The sequence below is a fragment of the Falco biarmicus genome, chromosome 2 (assembly GCF_023638135.1).
Source record: "Falco biarmicus isolate bFalBia1 chromosome 2, bFalBia1.pri, whole genome shotgun sequence".
Taxonomy (NCBI): Eukaryota; Metazoa; Chordata; class Aves; order Falconiformes; family Falconidae; genus Falco; species Falco biarmicus.
The window spans coordinates 91659345-91684114 of record NC_079289.1 but is presented as its reverse complement, the minus strand read 5'-3'; the positions used below and the strand labels follow the sequence as shown (position 1 = coordinate 91684114).

The following is a 24770-nucleotide window of genomic DNA, read 5'->3' as shown; positions in this document are numbered from 1 at the left end:
ACAAAAATACCAGGAAATTAATAAAAATCAGATTTTCTAAATAAGATGTGATAGGAAACTTAGTGCTGATTTTTTCACCAAAAATTCAACTGATTCAGGCAGGGGAATTGATTTCCATTAAAAATTCCCATCAGAAATACCAAAGTGCACATTTTCATTCCAAACAGATGCATAATATCACTTTCTGGCTTAAAAAAAAAATCAAACCATTTTTCATTGAAAAGTTGATTCCAGACTGCATTTTCAGGTCTATACAAATTCTCTTCTAAACATTCTCACAGGCAACAGTTATCAGTATAATTACATCAGTTACCAGGCCAGTGTAGCAACTACCATCCATTGATGTTCAGTGTTACTAGGATACAATCATATGAAAATGCCTGGCACTAATACATTTCATAGGACTTGCTCATGAACAAAACTGAGTAGCCCAAACAACAAAATTTTAAAATGGTACTGTTACAAAATCCACCTATTTAGTGAAATAAGCACCAAAAATATGATATGCAAATCTCATATTCAAATTAAATTGTTATTTTCTATTAAGAGATTGGGTCCCTTTAACATCTGATAAACCTTCCAGCTGGATAAACATTCTGCCAAAATGAACCATCCCATCACAGAAGGCATTTGTAACAGTAACATGTAAAAATCCTCTCCAACTGTTCCACTGTTGACATTAGCCCGTGTCAAATTTTTATGCAAGTCAGATTTTGAGGCACATTGTGTAAGTACAATCTTAATTGTACACTTTGGTGCCTCTCATGACACCTCACATCTGCTCTGACCCTTAGTGGCGGCACCAGGGATGAAAGGATGAATTATCACTGGCTATTGGACAGAAGCAAGCATAAGAAAACAATGCAAGTGCTTGTTCACATCAGGCTCTGTCACTTTGGCCAGTTCATTTTAGTAACCCAAACAGAAAATTTAGGTGAAATATTTTTAACTCAGCTTTGATTTTACACAGGTTTTTAGGATATTAGGCTATAAATACAGTTTTTATCTGTATAAAGCTCTGTTTGTATAAAGCTGTACATTAGATACTGAGGTGAATCAAATCACCTCTTATCTGGCAGGCTGACTTCCAAAAAGCTACTTCCTTTGATATCACAGAAAAGGGAGGCAATGAGGGCAAAGAAAGAGGTCAAACATACACTCAGTGAATAGGTACAAAGTGAAGTGGTACATGACTCATCAAATAGGCACTCCAGAGTTCTGTTTCCTCTCCCCACCCAACGCCCCCATCACATTTACTTCCTTTAAGAGCTTCTAGAGGTTTCTGCAGTATCCTGTCCTCACAATTTCAGAAAGAAAACGGTATTGGGGAAAATAATTTATTTTTTCATCTCCAACTTCCATGATTTGCTCCGTAAACGTAACAACATGGCCCAAAGTTTGGTACCCAACAGACTGCGATGCAGACTGATGAGTGGCAGCTACTTTTCCACCTTCTGTCTGAGAAGGTAAAGCCTTGGAACTCCACCCTCCCTTCCAGGAAAGCCGATCCTGTCATCAGAAGTACACACAGCCTCAGAAATCTTAAAAAGGGATTACACAAGCCTCTTATTGCCCACACCTACAAAGCAGAGCAACAGCCCAAACTGAAGGTTTCCTATTCCTTGAGCATGCAAAGGCAAAACAGTCACACAGGGCACATTTCTCCCATCAGCATTAGACTGCTTTGTTCCCACAAGCCTGGAAACCTCCTCCAGCACCACCAGTAGCAGGCTCAGCAATATTGGGAGTGAAAAGGATACATGCAAAATAGAGGGCAACACCTTGGTCTTGAAAGTTGGACAGGACAGATTAGAAAAGCCTAAAATGCCACAATATAAACACTGAATTGTATTCATGCAAAAAAATGCAACCAAAAGCAACAGGCACTGGACTCCTGCTAAAAGTTAGGGCACTGATACCACCAATGAGATGACAGTGCTTTACTGTCAGTGATACTATTTACAGTTATGCCATAAATAATCTATTTTATTTATTCATTGCAATTTGTAAAAGATACTCTGTCATCTCAGTGCTCCTTGCATAAATGCACAATGTAACAGTTTGGATATTTATATTTGGATTAAGAATGTTCCTGTTTAACAAGTAACTGAAGTGATTAATGTTTAAACAGTACATTTCTTCCAGTTGTCAGGTTATTATTAAAGGCAGCTTATTAAAGGCAACTTGCAAATACCCCATGTAAAAATGACAATCGAAGAGCTGGTGCTCACAGATTACTAAAATTTCTTTTCAAGCATTTAGCGTTTAAACTTGCCTCTTTTCTTGTGGTTTTGTATTCTCTTAAATCACCCAGCACTTTATATTACTTCGTACTTCTTTCCTGGATTATGTAGAGACAATAGTGGTATCATTCATATTGTCCACATTAAAGTATGTAGTTAGATAGGAATCGAGGAACAAGCTAAAGAAATTTTCCAAAGCTGGCGTTTGGAACAGTGAGCACTTCTTTCTTCACTTACGTATTTTTAAATACCAAGAGATAATCTCTAAAGTGAGATACATCCGATCTATGGCACTCTTTCTCCATATCACAGCTGTTAAGCTACTTCTCATTCTCAGCAAAAGAGGAATTATCAGAGAAACCTGAGGAATGCAAGTGGAAGGTTTAGTGACGCACAATGTCTGGGGCCTCCTTCCCCCTTTGGCCCTACCTGCAGTACTTACACCTGCTAGTGCGCAATGGCTATACAAACAGAGGAGAACTGGAAGACTGTGTGACTGGAAGAAGCAAGAGTTGCACCTTTAACTCAGACCTAAGAGTTTGCTGTTGCTGACTTCCATTAGTCCAAGAAACACGACCAGCCCCCATCATATACTGGGAAGTAGTCAGATATGTTCTTTCTTGCAAACCTTCAGATGCATAAGATACAGAGCTACCTGGTTAAAGTAAACTACTTGGTTAAAGCTGAGCATGCCTTTAAGCACTACACATGTGCGTACCTCTTAGCAGAATCAGGATTCTGGTCTTTATTAGACCTCACATGGTTAATAAAAACTAAATAAATTTTTGGTCATCTGAAAAATTATTACAAAAGTAAATGATAAAACCAAAAGAAAAAGAATCTGAGGAGCCAACAAAAAGAAAGGCAGGAAAAGGAGGTAAGGAAACATAAGAAAATAATGTGAAGTTAAGTAAATCCAGATTTATTAATGGAGTGCATCACTGCCTATGAGACACCAATTAGGTAATGGCTTCAACTGCACAAAGATTTTGAGTGGTTAAGCAAAGGAGAAATCACAGAAATCATGGTAATCTTTGACTGAACATTTTATAAACTGTTGTTTTATGTAGGCACAAAATGCCAACCAGGTCATAAAAAAAATTCTGAAACTTGTCCTCCAGCACAATGATGACTACAATGAACCACTTCCTTTTCACCTTTTGTGCCTACACAGGAGGCATAGCACTTTTCCAAGCTTTAGCCCTTTGCCAGTTATGTTCTTTGCAGATGCAAAATCAGGTCTTTCTGAAAGCTTACTACCCAAAGTCCTTCTGTTTTAACAGAGAAGCCCCCAAAATCAGGTATTTTTTGCATAGGTGTACAGAGGAACTAGAAAGCTCTACAACTGTGTTCCTTCAAACACAGTCACACATGAGCAAAAGAAAGACATCCTTTCTTCAGCTCCTCTCCCAAATCACACAACCCAACAGAAAAGATGTGCTCCCAACTACAGCATGAGGCCAGCAGAGGCATTTCATTCATTATGACCCAGTGTTAGAGGCATTCTCCATGAGTCCTGGTTTGTCAGACAGATTTCTTTCTCACCCAGAAAAAGAAATCTGGTCACCTTATTTTAATGCCTTAAGATATTTTTAATCTACCCAGTCAGGCAGTGATTATAACTTTACATAGCTAAAAGATATTTTTTAGTCTGCACAAAATAGACAGGTACAGTTTTTAAATATAAAGGTGATGAAGAGTAAGATTGGTGCCACAGTTTAACTGAAGTACCTATATCATGTAAGAAATTTAAGAACCAATTGAGTTAGTCACCTTAAAATCTCTGAAGGTCTTGGGGGGTAATACCATTTACTACGGTTGATAAATTGGATCTTGCCCAAGCTTGATTCATGTTTGTCTTTTTTGACAATAGATACAACAGCAAAAGCTAGAAAGATTATTCTCTTGCTTTAACTAAATTTCTCTGAAAAAAAATCTTGTTTTGGTTTGGTTTAAAGCTTTTTATGGTTCTTTTTCAAGGCAGAGAGGAATTTTGATAAATGCGTGAGAAACCATTTGACCATTTTAATAAAGGAAGGCATTACTGGTACAGAAACAAGAAATCAGAGCCTCCAGTCATCTTTACAGATGTATGAGCTAAAGATGGTGCAATGTGCCAGTGAAACAATGAAAAGTTGCACTCATCGAAGTTCTGGCCCAGTGAATATGCAGAATGAGGATCAGCAATGCTTTCCTCTATATTTATTCCCTGAACAGAAGGTGTGAAAATTAATTATTTTAAGATGACATTGATAGAAAGCCCTAATACTCCAAGGAGTTTTGGCTGGATGCATCCTGTTCTCATTACCATTACATGGGCAGTAGACAGACACAAAAGTTGAAGCAAGCTGAAAGTCTTCAAAGGACTGCTGCTATGCTTTTTATATATGGATAAAAGCTGATGAAAGCTGCAGATCTTCACATGATCTCATTAAGCATTTACCTAGAAATGGCTAATAGACAAATACTTTGTAAAATCTGGAAGAAAAACATTAGACATGTTCAGATGAACTTTTGACAAAAACACTATTTTAAAAACAGGAGTGCAATGGCACTTACCACATGGCAAAGAGTTATCTTCTTCTACTGTCTTATTATAGACCCAATCCTCCTTTCTCCAGCGTATAACACCACTGTCTTCACAGTCCAGAGACTGCTTTATATTTGCTTTATCCCACATCCTGAACATGTACAGCTCCCCGGTCATACCCAGGTGAGGTGACATAGCTGTACCTGGCAGCTTTGAACAGCCAAGTAAGAACTTCCCTTTTCCAGGAAAATTAATTTTCCCGGTTAGTTTTCTGTTTACTTTTTTTTTTCCATTTACGAATACCTTCATCTCCCCATCTTCACTTTTCCACAGGATACATATTTGGTTCCAAGTGTTTTCATGAAGTCTTGCTGCTGCATTTGTTTGTTTTCCAAATAACCATATCCTCAATTTACCATGATCTCCTGTAAGTCCAAGATCATACTTATTTGCAGAGAGGTTGGTGTGAAGAGTTTCTTGATTGTATACATATGCTGTCCAGGGACTATGTGAGGAATAGAGCTTGAGGTGCACACAAACAATGAATTCTTTCAAGGGACGCAGAGAAACTCTTGCTGACATAATCCAAGGATCTTCGCATGCAGTCTTAAAGACAGCTTTATACTGTCCTAGAAAATCCTCCTGATCTAAGTAAAGAAAAGGTGATTTGTAAAATCATTTCAGTTTTTAAAAATCTTCTATATGAACGTTATTCTTCCATACAGTACCATTCCTAGGCATTTACCTAGGCGTTTTCAAAACAACACAGTAAGAAACAATCTTGTATCTTTCTCTTTTTGCTTTATTTTTTTGGTGGGAAAGCGGAAAATTTGGAGGCAATCAATAAATCGTAGTTGCCCATGAAAGTTTTGAAGTAAAGCTCATGTACAAGATGAAGGACAACCATGTAGCTCTTTAAGACAGCACTCAAATACCAAGTGGGAGGCAAAAAGAGAATCACAGATCCTAGTTCCTATGCCCAGGACTCTGTAGATATTTTGCATTTAATGGATACTGGGAAAAAATATAGAAACAGAGTTAGAAGAAGGGACTGTACCCTTAATGCCTTCTTGTGTCTCAGCATTGCATCCTCCTTCTCTGAGCAAGATCGTGCTTCTCCATGTCACACTTAAAAACTAAAAAAACTAAGACCTGGGGAACTACAGGCCAATCTGTCTTACCTCTGTGCCCGGCAAGATCATAGAGCAGATTCCCCTGGAAACTATGCTAAGGCCCATGGAAAATAAGGATGTGATTCATGGCAGCCAACATGACTTCACTATGTGAAAATCATGCCTGAAAGATTTGGTGGCCTTCTACTATGGGGCTAGACGTCATTTACCTAGACTCATGCAAAATATTTGACATTGTCCCACACAATATACCTGTCTCTAAAATGTAGGGACATGGATTTGATGGATGGACAGCTTGGTGCATAAGGAAATGGCTAGGTGGTTGCACTCAAAAAGTTGCAGTCAACAGGTCAATGTCCAAGTGGAGACCAGTGATGAGTGGTGTTCCTCAGGAGTTCATCCTGGGACCAGCGCTGTTTTAACATCTTTGTTGGTGACACAGACAATGGGACTGAGTGCATCCTCAGCAAGTTTGCCAACACCGAGCTGTGTGGCGTAGTCAACACGGTGGATGGAAGAGATGCCATCCAGAGGGACATGGATAGGCTTGAGAGGTGGGCCCCCGCAAACCTCATGAAATGCAAGACCAAGTGTAAGGTGTCCTGTACATGGGTCAGGGCAATCCCAAGCACAAATACAGGCTGGGTGGAAAATGGATTGAGAGCAGCCCTGAGGAGAAGGACTTGGGAGTGTTGATGGATGAGAAGCTCAACGTGGCCTGGCAATGTGCACTCACAGCCCACAAAGCCAACCGTATGCTGGGCTGCATCAGAAGAAGTGTGGCCAGCAGGTCAAGGGGAGGGATTCTGCCCCTCACCCTTCTGCTCTGCTCTTGTGAGACCTCACCTGAACTACTGCATTCAGCTCCAGAGCCCCCAGCATAAGAAGGACATGGACCTGTTGGAGTAAGTCCGGGGGTGGGCCACAAAGATGATCAGAGGGCTGGAGCACCTCTGCTATGAAGACAAGACATGCCGAGAGGGTTGGGCTTGTTCAGCCTGGAGAGGAGAAGGCTCCAGGGAGACCTTCCAGCAGCCTTCCAGTGCCTAAAGGGGGCCTACAAGAAAGCTGGAGAGGGACTTTTTACAGGGACTTGTAGTGATAGGAGAAGGGGTAATGTCTTTAAGCAGAAAGAGGGTAGATTTAGGTTGGGTATTGGGAAGAAATTCTTCACTGTGAGGGTGGTCAGGCACTGGAGCTGTGTTGCCCAGAGAAATTGTGGATGCCCCATCCCTGAAAGCATTCAAGGCCAGGCTGGATGGGGCTTTGAGCAACCTGGTCTACTGGAAAAGGTGTCCCTGCCCAGGGCAGGAGGATTGGAACTAAATGGTCTTTAAGGTCCCTTCCAACCCAAACCATTCTATGGTTGCATGTTTGTTCCCCCCACCTTGCCATTCATGCTGCTTCCTGCCTCATCTCACTGCATCCTTTGAATAATATGCTAGATACAAATTTAATGTCATTTCAAACTAAGAAAAACTCCTATGGGACATGAAATGGAACTACAGAAAAATGGAACAGCCTGGTAGATGCTCAGCCAGTGCAAGAGAACATATTACTGACACCTTTAGGAAGGTATTTATTTATCAATATATGCAGAGCTTTTATGTACCCTCCAGAGGAGGTATATGATTAATCATGATAGGTCAGGGTTGGATAGCAGGAAAAGATCAGTCAATACAGGAAGAAAGCTTTTCCATTAGCTCCCCTGTGAAAAGACAAATTTCCAGGCAACTTGGATCAGTCTGTGGGGTTTTTTTTCCCTAGGTAGGTTACACTCATAGTCCTAGTTAGCTGTCAAGATCACAGCCAGCTTTTCTGTGACCTTCTCAACCAGCCAGAGCACCAGCTTTCATCAGGCCAATTCTGAATCAGGAATGTGTTCAACTTCTCTGTCTCTTGAGCACAGGGCTCTCAAGTTTCTTTTTCAATAGCAACAAATGGAAAACAGGAGGAAGTTCCTAACTTCCAAGTGTGGCTTGATAGGTATAAGCTACCAGAAAAAGTATAAAACAAACCCCCACTGATAACTATTCTTGTTGCATACTATAGCTTTGAGACTCCCTTTGTGATACTAATTAGCTGAAATCTGTAGGCATCTTTCATAACTCTGAATCATTCCTGAAATTCAACATACATCATGAAAGTGCCATACAAGGCTACAGACCAAACAAAATCTCTCAGGGCACAGGCTGAATTAGGCGAAAATCCTAACTAGCAGACAGTGAATTTTGAATGGCAAGGTAATATTTAGCATGGTTCTACGGTAATGGAGAAGAAAACCACAACTGGCTCAACAGCAATCAGTAGAACTACTTCCCCCCTGTCCAACCCTACAGCATGAATTCTTTCACTTTGGCCATTTGTCAGAACCCAGAAGCAAGATACGGACTACTCAGCTAACCACATGGAAAACTAGTTTTTAAAACACGACTTAAAAAGTTGGTGTGAGGAAGATTGGGAGGGACAGGAAAGTGTCACAGAAGTACAGATTTTTAGATAGACTCAAATGTACCTACAATTAAAATAGATCTGCTACCTTCCAGTTTGGACAGATCATGAGGAAACTGATTTTATAAAGGAAACAGCTAGCTACATATACAGTTACACGGCAACACTTGTGACATCTCACCAAAGAAAAATAATTTCTCGAGTCTTTCATTATCAAGTAGGAATTATGCTGAAGGTTTTGAAAGATTTGATGCAGCTGCTGTTCCTCAGAGAAGATATGTCAAATATACCTGCATGACTCATATACCCTGCAAAATTTCTGTAAGCCGTCTTGAGCATGCAGAGATGACCAAAGTCATTGGTTAAGGAAGTTTCCTGACATAGCTTCAAAACTTTAAGTCACTGTTGACTACCCAGATTGGAAGAATGGAAGTCCATTCCTGAGAATAAAAGTGTTCATCAAAACTTCAGGTACCGTCAGACAACTTGATTCTGGAAGTGAACAAATCTTGAGTGAGGCTTAATTTCATGTTAAATGTTAAATCAGTGTTTATGCATCAACAGTGAATTAATTAAAGGGCTGCAAAACCCAATCACATTTTTTAGAGGAGTTGACACTGTAGAGTTGTCAAGGGAGTCAGTGTGGACTGACTTGCAGATAAAAACAGTTCTAAGGCAGGTAACCAACAGAAATTATGGAAAATGACATCAGTCCTGTTGATGATTCAAAAAGACCACTACTGATAGGCGTAAAAGGCCTGACAATTTAAACTACCAAAAGAGGTTACTTAGAGAAATCTACCCTTCCAAAACCTGGAAAGTCTGGCCCACTTTGCTCTAAAGAGTTAAAAAAAACCAACAGGTGCCAAACAGGGGTGCCAAAGTTAAGAGAAGAGATACCAATACTATCTGAGTTGTAACAAGAAAGACTCAGAAAATTTTATATGGTTTGTCTACCCGAAGAATGCTGAAAAAGTACACAGGAAATCATAACCATAGTCAGAAAATGCACTTCACTGTTCCAAGTGGAACACACGGAGTACAGCATTAAGTTAGAAATTCATTATCAAAACAATCTTGGATAAGTCTGATATGTGGGTGGATGCAATGCATGTAGGAGATGACATTACTTTAAAGCTTTTGGAAGTTCTGTCAACCATCACTTATTTTCTCTAGTAATGGTACTTGTGGGCTGCAATCTACCCTTGAGCGTAGAACTGAGGAGCTGGAATTGGCTGTGCTCTGACAGTGGCATTCCTAGCTTACAATTAGGTCCTTTGGGTCCAGACAATACAAATCACATTCAGAAACCTTACCATGAACATACCTTAATCACCCCAACACAGAAAAGGTAGCACAGTAGAAAGAATGCTCAAAACATCTCCAGAGTAAGAAAAATACGCAAAAATCACAATCTGGAGTCAAGGAAACTCCATGCAGTAGTAATTGCGGACTGATTTTTTTATGTCATTTGCTGTATTCTGGCACTTAACCTCTTTCAGAAATACAAATTGTTCCTTCTTAATATATTTACCTCTAATAGAAGCAAGAACTGGGTTTTTTAGCCTCACTAAAAATAAAGAGCATTCACTTAATAAACATGTTCTCTTAAGCCCTGAAAGAAATCCTGAAATGTATGCTCATACTTCCAAACATTTAAAATAAATTTTCTGAGAATGGCAAGATAATGCAAACATAAACCCCAAATGTAATCTCTCTTTTTTCAAACATTTTCAGATGGTGATAACTGATAGCTTTACAAGACATAGCCAACCATACGTAGTAAGAAATAGACATACAGGAGCAGATTCTCTCAGTACATAAGCACTAGCACTATTTTCTATTACTAATTTTCTATTACTGATAGCTACTTTACCAGTATAGTTGAGCATTAATACAGCTGAGTATTCTCTTGAATAAAAATACTCACAAATTTATGTATCTGCACAATCTGGCTTTTAACCAGTAACAACAATAGTCATTAATTTCTATGCAAGTGTTTGCCACCTGTAACAAAGTGCTTGCGACAGGCCATTAAAATGACATCACAAGAATCTTGTATCTTAATGTATTCTGCCTAGAGCTCATAACTGTTCTTTATAAGAAATTGAAAACTCTAAACTTTCTACATGTGGGTCACTTGATTGTGCTCAATGTTTTGGAAATCTAAAGCTAAGAACTTATTCCTCACAATTAAATTCATCCCTCCTTTTTCATTCACAGTTGTATTTGGATAAACTATGCCACATTATGCAGAGTGTCCTAGACATCAGGAAGAACACAGGCAGTTATTCTCTCTTTGTATTTCCTGGAGAACACAAACATACTCTGGCCCCTTAGATGGGGGAGAACTGAGCAGAGATGCTGCTGACAGTGCTAACAGCCTTAAAATAATAATAATAAAGAAATAGGGTGGAACCATAAATACATTCTTGTGCTAGTTCAGCTTTTCTTGAAGGATTACTGGCACTCGCAAGTGATCGTTAAAGACGAAATCCCTCTTTGCTTGCTTACTTGGAACCCTAGATGCAGTTGCATTTCCCCTGGAAAAATTCTTGACATTTGCCCATCTGCTGAGCAGCCCTGTCCTTTTTACTATTGAAAGTACATGAGGTTAAAACCTCACCATCTTAGTAAGAGTTTTATCACCCGAATCTCAAATTTTGTCTCAAAAAGAGCTTCTTTCTATGAAAATTACTACATTTGGGGAATTAGAATCGGAATTAGTCTAGTCTGTAAACATATGAAATTTCATTGCTAGAACAATGTCATTAAGCAGACATACTTACAAAGTACCTTTGAACTGCAAGAAACTCTGACCTTCTGGAGTAAAGTAACACAGAATCATAGAATGGTTTGAGTTGGAAGGGACCTTAAAGATCATCTAGTTCCAAAGCCCTCACCATAGGTAGGGACACCTTCCACTAGACCAGGTTGCTCAAAGCCTCATCCAAGCTGGCCCTGAACACTTTCAGGGATGGGGCATCCATGACTTCTCTGGGCAAAACAGTTTCTAAAACTAGTCATTAAGTATGTGGCAAAAAAACACTTCTAATTTTTTTAAATTCCATGCACATTACTAACATGATAAATGTATTACACACTACTGATATAAGGAAGATTTATGAGTGACAAGCACTGTTACCTATATCACTTGAGGTCCAGAGTAGCGACAAACTTGTCTCTGCCAGCTTACAGAACAGCCATGAATAAACCACAAATTACTGATTCTACCACACCTCATGCAAAAGCATCACCATGTCAGTTAAAAAATTTGTACAAGAACCTTATGAACTTATCTTTTATTTACTGTTATTTAAAGAGCATAGGCTGTCAAATCCAAATACATCATTCCTGTTACACATTTTGGACCCTACTACTTTTTCCTTCGCCGTATTGAGATACACAACAAAAAGCAATGCAGCAGATGTGCTGTACTCAAACGAGCACTAAGTAGAGTGAAGCTCAAAGGATCTTGTGGTGTTTGTGCAAGAAGTGTAAAAGATTTAACAACATATTCCGAAAAAAGTAACACTTCCAGTTCAAAAAAACAGCAAGGAAGTTAATTTATCTTGTTATTACATGTTGTGTTTACATTCGCTCCTCATCCATAGCAGAAAATAAGTTACTACTAATTATTTTTTAATGAAAACAAATACTGTAAACATAGGGTTTATGTGCTAAGTTTACGTGCTAAGCACCAACTGTTTTAACTTCTTGTTAATGGCAGTTTTTCCTCTTGATTTCAAGAGGGCAGAAACTTGCTAGTTCTGAATATATTGAGCAGTGCTGTTCACCATGACTAATGCTATTTATTTGGAATACCAACACTAGATAAATCAGGAAGAAATTGTCTTACCTTTGCCTGCTGTAGCCAGGAACAAATGAAGTAAAAGGACTGCTAGAACAAGCCTGAATCTCAAGAAAATGTCCTGTATTCTGCCAACACAGCAGTGCTGTTTTCCCCAGGCAACCATTCTAGGAGAAAAAAAAAATAAATAAATAAACCACAGTGACTAGAAAAAGTGCAGGTGTACAGATATTATGACAAATTATGCTTCCAACCCATCAGTGTAAATCTTTTCAACTCTATTATACTATTGGGTATATATCGTACAGAAATGCACAAATACTCTGTGTATTATTGCCAAGTTATGGATAAAGAAAGAGCTGTTTGCTGAAAGAAAAAAAAACCCACACAAAAAAAAAACAACAACAAAAATCCCGGACACTCAAGCTCTAATTCTGCAAGGATTCACAAATACATCAATGCATGGCCATGATCCTTGCTCAAATAAGGCTTTCAACATTTGAAGAACAAAACAACAACAACAAAAAAACCTAACCCCCCAAAAAAACCCACAAAAAAAACCCCAAACCAAAAGCACCTAGTGAGCAAGCTTGAAGAGCTCATCCAAAAGCTTTGCTCATCTCAGTAAGTATATAGAAAGTATCTCTTCAGTTCCCTACCCACAGGTTCCATCATCTGACATTTCAATAGCAACACTGTGAACTCCAACAGAAGAAGCAAGAGTTTGATTCCTGCTCCCCATCTCATTCTCAAGACAAGAAGCTACCGCAAAAAAAAAAAGAAAAAAAAAAGAAAAAGAGAAATGCCACAAGACATTGTGGGCTGCAAATTCATGGGGTGTATCACAGAAACCTGGTTTGTCCACATTTCTTTTTAGCGATGGTTACCTATTGTGAGCAATAGGGCACAGTGGTAGAAAAAGAACTACTATAAGAGATAACATTTTATGTAATGATACACTTTTTGTAAAGAGATCTTTTCAAAAAAGGTACATCATCTGAATATTTTGCATGCCGAAAGAAAAATCACATGAAACATTCATTTGCTTTTTGCATGCATTATTTCTTAAATAAAAAGGCTTAGAGATACATAGTTACAAGTGATTCTATAACTGATTCTTGAACAAATGCAACGCAGTAAATTTTTTATATTGTTTATCTTTGATGTATCAGCTTTATGGCAGGCCAGAGCATGCTGCATGACACCAGAAGTTCAACTTTACTATTGTTCAGTTTGGTGCATGTATGAGTGTATTGGTTAGTACTCATACTGCTTGCAAACTTTACTGTATTTTCATACATGCTGTATAAGGCGGCAGTTAAGTTCCCTTCTTTTCAGGGACTGTAAATTGTGAACTCTTTCAGAAGCTGTAAATTCAATTAAGGTTAGGGCTAAGATGTATTTTTTGCAAGCATTCACATTAACATAAATATTTATGAGCATTAAATGGTTACTATGGGCTGAACCTTCCAAGAAAGTGCTACAGAAATAAACTGAGAAACAGTGAAGTTGCTAGGTATTTGACAGTTTGGAAACTGATTAAATGTACGTGCAAATAAAGTGTACACATATAATAATGTAACATAGAAAAAATAAAGCAAAGGCTTTTTAAGAATTAGAACACTGCAACACTGCTGCCAGTGTTTTCAATAATTACACAGTATGTGATATTTCTAGCTGAAAAATAAGATCATACTGATTCCATTGAAACAGGCCAATCTGGATGATGACCCATACTGCTTCCACTTCTCAGATTCTGGATGCTACACTTAAAATTGAAATACACTAAGGAAATAACAGTCAAATTGTGGCAACACCATGTACGACATCTGCATGGGTGCTGGAGAAGTTAACCAGCAGGAAGAAAGGCTATTGATACAAGGAATACAAAATCAAGCATACTAAAGGTGAGAGAAAATAAATGGTCTGCTAAAACAGTGGACATAGCTAATACACAGAATCCTATGCAGGAACAGACAAAAACCCAAAGAAAGACAAGCAAAAATAGCAAGACATGTCAGTGGCGGGCTAGCTTTCCAAAGATTCACAGAAAACTTGTCTAAACATGTCCTTAGCTTGCGTCTCTTGAATGCCTAAAAATCATGTATTAATAAAGTAGTTCAGTCAGCAAACTAAGTAGCAGACTTACAGTAATTATACTAAGAACCTAATAATGAAAAATGCCAAGCTTAAATACATTTTACAACTTTAAGGATTGTGCATCTACAATATAATTTCTTAGGGTGAAAAGAGGTGCCCATCCAAAAGCTGTGTTTCCTTTCTTTGCCTACTCATGCTTCCCACTCTAGTCTGAAATTAGGTCACTTCCAAGCAGAATCAAGCTGCACATCTATTCCTCCATTTATGGGGAAATGTCTTCTTTTATACAGTAAACCATCTATCCATTGTGATGTATTTAGACAACAAACAAACACTAATTCCAGCATCCCTGGCCTCTACTAGAGTTGAAATATGAATGGGATGGAGCCCAAAAACACTCAGCGGCACCCAGAAGTTTAGCCACAGATGTTGGTGAAGCAAATTCCTTGCACGTGTCACATATAGTACTGGTTCAGAGTGCTCTTACATTTCCTGCATTTAGTTGCCTCCTTAAGCCTCAGTTCTGCAAGGAGATACACATGAAATGAGCTGACTAGGACAAAAGTTTACTCTTGTACTGTCAAGCGTGCCTTCTATTTAGTCTGGTAGACCTCATTAGACAACCACGTTAGTGCCCCATCCACCAGAAATAACAACTGAGAATGACAATTGAGTCACCAGAAATAATAAAAGTCTAAATTTGAGGGCAGGAGCCTAGAAATTCCTGGTTCTGGCTCCAGATCTGCCCTAGTGCTAAGTAGCCCTGAGGAGTTCCAACAGACCTTCCTCTAACTCAGGTCTTCCAGAGTAAGCTTTGCTAATACTTGTCCAGTGTTTAAATGAAAAGTAATAAATTCTTCCAGCACATTTAGCTTTTGTCTCCTCTGGGTTTTTTGGACACTGTTCTCACTTCCTGAGGTGAGCCCAGCAAAGACAAGTGGGGACAGAGGCACAGCTTCTCATTTGCAAAATAGTCACAAGAACTCCGAAACTATTCAGAGCTATGAATGCAGATTAATGGTCCCAGGGACAGCAATAAAATCCAGACAGCAGGAAAGTGAGGAAATATATAAAGTGAAATCCTGACACAGATCAGATGACTTTTTGCAAGACTCCAGATACTTAAATGCTAGCTCAAGATTTGTTCCAATGTGTGGATAAAAGATACTATTAAAAGAGTTAGGAAAATAACATTAATGTTTCTTTATTTTTGCAACAATGCTGTTTAGACACAACCAAAAAAAAGATGCTGCTGGCCTTGATGGATTTTTTTAGATTTTTTTTAAAAAAAGAGAGATGTACAATACGATTTCATCATATCTATTGAAATGAAGTTCATAGGATACATTCTAAAACATTTTGATGTTATGTTTATCTTAAACTTACTTAAGCCCTTCTTTGTACTGGAATTCTAAAGCTCTGCTCCTAATAATGATACTGAAAAGTAATGTAATCGTAAATATATAGTTGTGGCCATTATAAAATTAGGCATAAGTGATTTTTTTCATTTGTTATTCACTTTGTTCAAATGAACATTTTTATTGTTCATTATACTAGATGAAAACAGCATGACTCACAAAGCTCAGCATGAATCTGTGTAGTTTTTGCAGTATGATGAAAAATTTTCACTTGTAAATCAAGCATATCCAATAAATTACAACAGCTACTAGGCACAACTACTGAGCCACCCAAGTGTGGGAAGGAATTATATGCACAGGCTACAAGTAAAGATGTAACTGGCTGTCTTTACTTTCTCACTTACTATTCTTAAATAATGAAGTCACTTTTATTCACAAAGAGCTAACTCCCTGAAGAATATATATATATATAAAATAATATATATATATATAAAAAATATTAATTACTTCTCTTCATGGTCAGTGGATAAAATGGAAATTCAGAAAACAGAAAGTAAGGGCTCAGCCATAAAACTGTTCCCTCTTGTTTGCCCTCCACGAAGAATGCTCTATTTTGACCAGCGATGATCTTGTAGCATTGGTACCCAGGTTTCACAACATTTTGTACCACGTCATTAATTTGAAAGTAAAACTAGCATTGACAGAACTTTTTTTAAAAACAAATGAACAAACATACTTTGAAAAATTAGATGGTTGTGTTGTATGTTGTGTTATACACATTGCAGTTGTGCATTAGTATCACATTCTCTGGAAAGTGAAGAGGTTACGGGAAACAAAGACAGAAAGATGGTATAAAAAGGAGTGTGCATTCTTATCACTTGTATTAATTAGCTTATGTCATGCTATTTTTCTAGTCTTTTGATGGAATCATCCTTCAGCACCATGGGAGTTCTACCTGCCTAGAGAATACAGTTTCTGTAGAATTTACTGAAATTTAACAGGCTGACCAAGACAAACACTGTGACAGGAAGCCTGCTGCTCAAGGATGGGCAGAATACAGGGATGAAGGTCAGTAAGCCAACAGCAACTTACAAGAGCAGGCTAAGATGACTGTTAAAACCAAGGCCTGTAAGGCTTTTACCACATTTACTCAGTTGTACACAGCTTTGTACCTCTGAAAGATGAGTAACATTTGAAGTTGATGTTTTTAAAGCCCTTCAGCTAGCTGTTCAGCCACCGGCATCCACAGTGAAAGGACTTTGAGGTGTCCCAAGAAACTGGGCTTGTGTTACAAATGCAGCTGGAAGGCAGAGGAGATGGGAGTCCGTGCCTCTGCAAGCAGCCTCAAGGGGGACTGCACGGTGCAGCTCCACTCAAAGTGCAGTATGAGAAACCTGGACTTCTTTCCAAGTGTGCACCCATGTATCAAGACAAACAGGGCTTACCTTAAGCTACTGATTACCTTGTATTACAGCAGATATACTTTCAACAGACTTAAAGCCAAAGAAAGTGCAAAATGTGAATACAGCTGTTCTGTGCTGTAGTGTACTTTGTTAAATCACTTTTTGAGAAATACATTCAAATTTTACAATTCCTGTTGAATATATCTATTTACTGGCAGTCTTTGAAAAACTATTAGTTCTTTTATGTCAAGTTTTAGCCAGAGCAGGTCCTCATTGCCAATGCATAAACTGTTAAAGGCAGAAAAGAGCAAGAGAAACATCATACTGCCCAGGTATGAGAACTTCTTGATACCTTTAATTACTTTCAGAAATGTAAGACTGTAGACTTCTTCCATAAGCCCTTTATATTTTCCAGACTGGAACTAAAATGTAGTAAAATTTATATGTTATTTTTAAGTTTTGGCTGAAACAAGTTACATGTAATAGGGAGGACGCTTATGTTGGAAAGTCTTATGTCACTGTGAGTTTTGGCACATACAGTATTCACTGACAACAGCAGAAGTAACACCATTGACTTAAAAATGTTGTTCCATGGGGTTTATTTAAATAATTTTTTTCAGAAGACAGTAATAGGGTTATTACTATCTGATAATAGTTTGGCTGTCATTAATTTTCTCCAGTCTTTATCAAAGGCTGTAAAAACTGGCATACTGTGTTCTACTTCTAGTCACTTCATGAAGAACACCAGCTTCTTCTAAGACTGCAATGGTGATGTGTGGAGCTAGTTCAAAGACCTTCCAAACATGTCCCTCTGACATAAATCTTTACTGTTTTCAAAGATACTAAATATTTTATTTTTTAATAAGTTGGCTTACAGAGAGCAACAAGCCACTTAGCTGCAGACATCAGTCCTCTGCAAAACTCCTAACTCATTAGTTCAGTTCTTAAAAGAAATGAACAGGAGGAAAAACTCTCCCAGAAATCCATTCTTTTTTGCAGTCTTTCAACTGCTGCAGAATACTGGTATTAGAAAGATTTCTTTTTATTATATTCTACAAATAGCAAGCTCTGCAAGCCAAGGTCTTCCCTCAGTTCAACTCATAGATCTCCCATTAGATTAATGTAAAAGTGTAAGCTTAATTATTAAGGTTTGTAAAAGTGGATTCATGAGTGTAATATGCTATTGGATGGTTCTCCGTTACAGACCTCAGTGCCAAAAAGCCCTTTTGGTAGTTAATTCTCTCTTACAGTAACTTGTGTCTCCATATATAGTGCAGGGGACAATTTCAAGCAAGTTTTTGTTCACTCTTACCCAGACTGGCAATGTTTCACCTCCTTATATCCAGCAGTCACCTGGGAGATGTGCAAGAGGTGTCCTCCTTACAAATACTTACAAATAAGTTCTACAATATCCAAGAAAACCTCTTCTGCGTTGTGTATCCTCTCAAGACAAGAGTATTATCCACCACACACTCTATTATAACTTCTAGAGCAAACTAAAAAGCCCATCAGTGACAATACCTGAGCAGGTTTCCACTTCAAAGACTTTACAAATTACTGATGAAGCATAAGAAGCACAGATATAATAAAGTACTTATTTTTGTCACAAGTCTGGTTACTGCACCTACAGGCAGGTTGTTTATATTTTCATTAATAAAACTTTGGAGTATAGAGGTATACAAGTTTCATGGGTGGAGGGGAATAACAAAAGAAGTGTTCTACAGAGTAGAAGACAAAGTACAACAAAGACTACATTTAAGCTGGCATATAGAAAAAGACTAAAGGAATGCTAGACATGCACCTTGAGCCATGTAAAAGGCATGAGGAAGGGTGTACAAAGGCAAGCATAGAAAAGTGGACAAACACCAAGTTTTGCAAAACCTTATATTCAGTTTGATGCAGAAAGGAAGATGGAAGAACAAAGACTTTTCTAAAGCTGGAATATTCAAACCAGATTCAAACCAGTGAACAATGTAAGCAGGCTGTAAAGAATCAAGTGTGGGCCAGGCATGGCAGAAAGAAGAGTGTTCAGGTCATGCATGCAATTTTCCTACTTTTCAAAAATGGGATCTGAAAGTTTATCTCATCTTACTGTAAGCGGGGGGGGGGGGGGGGGGGGGGGGGGGGCAGCGAGGAAATAGTTCTTCCTGTTCAGTTTACACTTCCTAAGCTTCACTTTGCAGACTTAAGGACTTAATAGGTCTCTTGGAGCTGTCAAAATTTCTCTCGAAGCTAAGAAGCACAATCCTTGGTGGAGTTTGTTTGTTTGTTTGTTTTAAACAATCTCTCAGATTATTTTAATCAACAGCCCAATGACCAAAATTAATAGTTTGTACCAAAGAAATAAAGCTTATCAGTTTTGAAAGACAAATGCACTAAAGAAAGCATCTTCCAGAGTCCCACTACAACTCTGACTAGGAATACGGCATCACTACCCTTATACAGCCTAAGGAAATACAGTCACTTTGGCACCTCCGTCTTCACACAGGGTAAATATTTAGCGGTCCTCCATTAAGACATTCTAGGCAACAGGGTTATGCCAGAACAGAATTCTGGGCCTCTTTTAGCATGGCTCCTCCTTAGGGTACAATGCAAGTCTATGGTGCATACAGGAAAGGAGATGGTACCATTGCCAGGACAGGCCCCGTAATCAGTTGTTAGGGAAAGAAGGGGAGGCAAAGTTCCGTCTGGAAACCATGTTAGACTAATACAACTACAACAAGTTAATCAATAGCAATCATTCTTAAATACTTGAAAGTTGTCACACAAGAGAGTAGTGACTTCAAAGCAACTTCATAATAATTCATTTAAATCAGCACCATTTCTGTGTGCAGCCCCCAGGAACATATCAGCTCAGAAAATCCACTTTGTACAACTACACTCCATATAGTTTCTTCCACCATCACCACCTCTATAAAAAAAGTGATTGGCCTTCTTACAAATAAACCACCCTAACCACAATGCTGAGCTGCTGAGACATATATAAGGGTGAAAAAAAGGATGCATTTTTTAGCTCAAGTTATATGAACGCTTGGACTATGCTATGAATAAATAATGATGGAACAAAGTCCCTCAGATCTCAAAACACCAAGTAACAAGTATTATCAGAAACCCATTCAGCCAGCTTACGTCCATAATTAATTTGGTGCAAAAGAAACAAACATATTAAAAGCCTGGTTGGGAATTCATAAATTAAATGTGGAATTTGGCGACATTCACAATCAGCATGCCCAGATGTCTAATAAATCCAGGCAGAACACCACAGTAATTTTTTCTCTGAAGAATATAAAAGGGATTTTTAAGAGAACATTTCAAACACCAAAAGCATCAGTAAAAAGATGTTGGGTTCTATTACATGTGCACAATAACGTTTCCATAATCAGCATACACAACATTACCTATTTTCTTGCTAATTCTACCATTTCTAAACGTGTCACATCCTGTCAAACATGACAACTTCCAGCAAACCTACTGATGGATCTCTCAGGCCTTCGCTCCTCAATGAATACTTAAAGCAACACCATAAATGAGAACATATAGTGTTTAATTTGTGAGTGGTTGGGGTTTTTTTTGGAAACTAAGGCATCACCTGAGTTACTCATCTCACACAAATCTCAGAAAACAAGAGATAATGTAATAATTTCTAGTAATTTCCTCTATATGATGTGCAAAAGTATTTTAAGCAGACTGGGGAACTTTACAACCTGTTTCTTTTCCATACACTGTCTCATCTAGTATAACTGACTTTCCACAATTTTCTTCTAAAGCAAACAAAAATAAGTAAATCATGTTACAAACTACAGTTTTTGTCTGAGATTTTAGGAACACTGTATCTCAGTAGCCAGCAGAAGAGGACCTAGAAGGGAAGAACAAAATCACTGTTTTAATAAGGCACTAGCTGAAAAGCAGCTGTTATGTCAAACAATAATTAGATTTCTAAGCTACAACTCTCTGCGATAAAAGAAAAACAGAAAATTATGAGGGTGGGACTTTAGCTACCAAATACACTTCTAAAATCTTGTATGAGTTCCACTACACATTACCTGCAATAAAACTGTCCTGAAGCCAATGTAAAAAAGACTCACAGGCTGAGCACCCGTAGTAACAAGACGTTCAGCTCACACGAACAGAGGCTCACAGAGTCAAATCCATGTGACTTGTGCAGGGAGGAGTTTGAGATCCATTTTTTTGCCTTCAATCTAATGTCAACTACAAACGATATTTTGTCCACACTGACCAACAATAAATTTTAAAGATATTTTGGCACAAAAGGAATGCAAGGCTCCCACATAACTGAGTCCTACTAATTACCATATAGTTACACAAGCCTATCTTCTCATAGAACAAGTACTGATCCTCTCCAAATTGTACTTACACCAGGAATTTATGACTGGAAAGAGTAAGATCCTCATAATCAGGACTACCTATCTAATAAACATGAAATGATTCACTCTGCTCCTTTCTTGTTCACAAGCAGAGCAGCACCTACCAGTGTCCTGCAAAAAAATAATATTCTTTAAATCCATGCACCTCAAAAAAAAAAAAGAAAAGCTTTTAATTGAACCTAGATACAATAATGTATTTGTAGTTATACTACTAAACTTACCATTTATCAGAAAGCTAACATTTCAGGCCAAATAGCGTGCCTTATTCATGCCAATTTTTCTGTTGAAGTCAACAAGATTCAATTTTAAAAGCTACCCTGATTTTGGCCTTCAAGTAATCTAATCTATTTCCACTGAAAACACAAAATTCGAAACTTTGTAAGTGTAGTGATCAGTTTAAAATCTATACTGTATTTGCCAAGGCCACTGATTATGTTACATATTAAGAACTAAAACTTGTCCAAATTTAACAAGTTATTCTTTCATGAAGTCCAAAATTTTCTCAGTCTGCCAATATTCTAGTTATTAGTGAAAGACCTGACTAAAAGCATTCACAGCACAAAAATTGTATAAATTGAGCAATTAACTTGAGAATGGGAATTTGGTCCTCTACCCCTCTCCAGCTGGCTCTAATTTGAGCCAATTTCTGTTAATGTATTAGAAATCGAAGTTTAACATTAAATTTGGAAGGCACTGAAGAGAAAACTCCATCTACAGAATTCCCTTGATACTAAAATAATATTTATAAATATACTAATAACATTAGTTCACTTGGTGTCTGACTGCCACTGCAGAAATGATACTAGCTTGTAGTGTAAGTAGAAAATTTTGTGGCCCCATTTCATATCTGAGCAAATTTTGTTTATATGCAATTTCTTTCCTGAATCTTCTTTCAAACCATTTCACTTTAGAGATTGCCTTTATCACTAAGTTGTCAGTGTGCTTCCTTTGAGAAGACAAGCACTTGGAGACGGTCCTAAGTAAAGACATGCTTTCTGTTCACCAGTTCAACACATTTCAAGTCAACCAGCAGAGGACCAAATCCTGCTTGTTCCCCTCATGCAAACAGTTACAGAAAGTATACTTTCCAGCTTAGGAAGGAAGGGCTTAAAGCTTAAGAACAGGAATATCAACTTGCACAACTCTCTTCTAATGATGATGTACACTGTTAGCCTACGCAAGCAAAAGGAAGAAATATGTTTTGAGACACATGACGCCAGCTTTACCTTTTCAGCACAAGTGACAGAGCTGAAGCCCCAACGTATTTGCTTGGGGACTGAACAACACTCAGATCTGCATGCCTGAGGTTGTGAACTCTATTTTGGCTCATGTTGAAGCTCATTCTACCACGTCTTCAGCATTGCTATAAGTGATTTCATGTAAGTCAAAACCAGCTCAGGCTTATACATCCCCGTTTAATTTGCTGAGCAGGCACGTCTTTAGAAGGCTAGTGAATTAGTTTACAAACATTTCTTCAACATTTCCACATAAGTCAACACAAGACAATCACAGAGTAAAAGCAAGAGTTCAGCACCATTCTAAGTACTACCCATGAACAAGAAAATCTATATATTTGCAAAGCAAAGCAAAAATAAACACAGCCAGGGAAGAAAGGTTCCAGTACATCCAGCCAGTGTAACAGGTCAAGACAAAAAACAAACAAAACCCTCTGCAAAGCAATTATTGTGTGCAACAGGTCACTCTGAAGACATTTCACTTCCAGTGACACAGGCTATCTTGCAGAACATACAAGGAAAAAAAAAACACAAAAGACTTTTGAGCTGAACATATTCTCAGCACCCATTCCCACAGAAAACGTGTGTGAGAGCAAAATCTGAGCCAGCCTGGAGATACAGTCCCAGTAGGACGCCGCCCGACCTCCTCATGGCAAACCGCATCTAGACCATACTGACGCGTCACGCAAAATCATTCACTTTTAAAGTCTATTTAAGTATGTTACCGATGTTTTCATCACCGTTAATTACGCGCTTCGAACAAGACTGGAAACCAGGAAGGCCCCTTTCCCCCAGCAGCACCGAGAAACGTACCTGGTAAGGAGCGGGTCCCCCCCCAAGGCGAACTGAGACGCGCGTCCCCCGCCGCCTCACACCCGCCAGCGGCCCCGGGGCCCGCGCCCGCCCCGCTCCCGCTCCCGCAGCGCGCTCTGCCCTCGCAGGCGGGATCTCCCCTCAGCGTCCCCCGCCCGCGCTTCCCTCGGCCAGGCGACACCCGCCAGTGCCGCTCAAGGGGAGGGAGGGAGGGGTCGGTCAAGGGGACGTGACTAAACGGGAGCGTCGGGGCTCGGCGACGGAGCTCGAAGCTCTCCGACCTGCCCTCCTCCGCCCGCCGCCAGCAGCCTCGCAGGCAGCTTCCCGCGCGACCCGCCTGCCCTCAGCCCCATCGTCCCCCCGGGAGGGTCGCCGGGAAAGCCCGTCGCCGGGAGGCGCGCACCTCTGCCGCCCAGCCCCCGAGCGCCGCTCACCTCAGCTCAGCAGCGCAGGGCGACTCCCGCCTCCGCAGCCCGCCGCGCTGCTGGTCCCTCCTCGCCCTCGAGAGCCCGCCGCCTCCGGCCGCCCCTGCCCCCGCCACCCGAGCCGGCGCTCACCTGTCCCCGGGGAACCGCCCGTCCCGGCCCGCGCCGCCCGCCCTGCCCGCTCGGCGATCGGCGCAGGAGAGGCCGCCGCTGGCCCCCGCAGCTGGGGCAGCCGCTGGACGCGGCCGGAGGGCGGAGGCAGCCGAGGGAGGTGCGGCGAGGAGCCGAGAGGGAACCCGGCGCGGCGGCGGCCGGCGGGGCCGCTCCCCGCGGCAAGGCGGGCCCCTCCCCGCCCGGCGGCCCCGCGGCGCGGGCGTCGTCCCGGCCGCTGTGGGCAGCGCGGGGCTGGCGGGGCAGCTCCCCCGGCGTGCGGCTGGCCGGGGCGGGGGAGGCAGCGAGCAGCACCGGCCGGGGTGGGAGGAAACGCAGGGACACTGCGACCCTGGCTACAACAAGCTGGGGGGGAAGGAATTACCGCTCTGGTTAAACCGTTTTGAATTCGTTGGTGGGCAACGTGTTCAGCGTTAAAACGGCCCTTTTTCTTGTATAGCTTTAAACAGGCTTAACTCCATTAGGCCCTAATGGCAGTGTAGTTTTTCAGAATTAGTACCCTTCATTCAGTCCCGTTTGAGATTCATACCTGCGGTCAGCGGCAGGGTAAAGGAGCACCACTTAGCCATCAGGCCGGCCCACTGTCAACTGCAGCGGTGGCCCTCTTCGTCCCTCTTTTTAACTGCTTGGGATGAAGCTGTTCTGAAAATACAGCATTTTCAATTCTTTTTTTTTTCATTTTTATTATTACCAACATGTTTAGGAGCTGCTT

General features: G+C 39.9%; 1 protein-coding gene across 4 annotated transcripts in view; it reads right to left on the bottom strand.

Moving 5' to 3' along the window:
* ADGRG2 (adhesion G protein-coupled receptor G2) overlaps positions 1-24021 on the bottom strand; it is a 62349-nt gene extending 38328 nt beyond the window's left edge. For 3 of the 4 annotated variants that reach the window (XM_056329474.1, XM_056329472.1, XM_056329473.1), the window contains exons 1-3: positions 23897-24021; positions 12217-12335; positions 4803-5420 (exon numbers count right to left, since the gene is read on the bottom strand). In XM_056329474.1, the coding sequence (XP_056185449.1) occupies positions 4803-5420; positions 12217-12334 (736 nt within the window). In that variant the 5' untranslated portion in view covers position 12335; positions 23897-24021. The remainder of the gene's footprint in view (positions 1-4802; positions 5421-12216; positions 12336-23896) is intronic. The other variant, XM_056329475.1, reaches the window with a different exon arrangement.
* Positions 24022-24770: the final 749 nt, after the last annotated feature.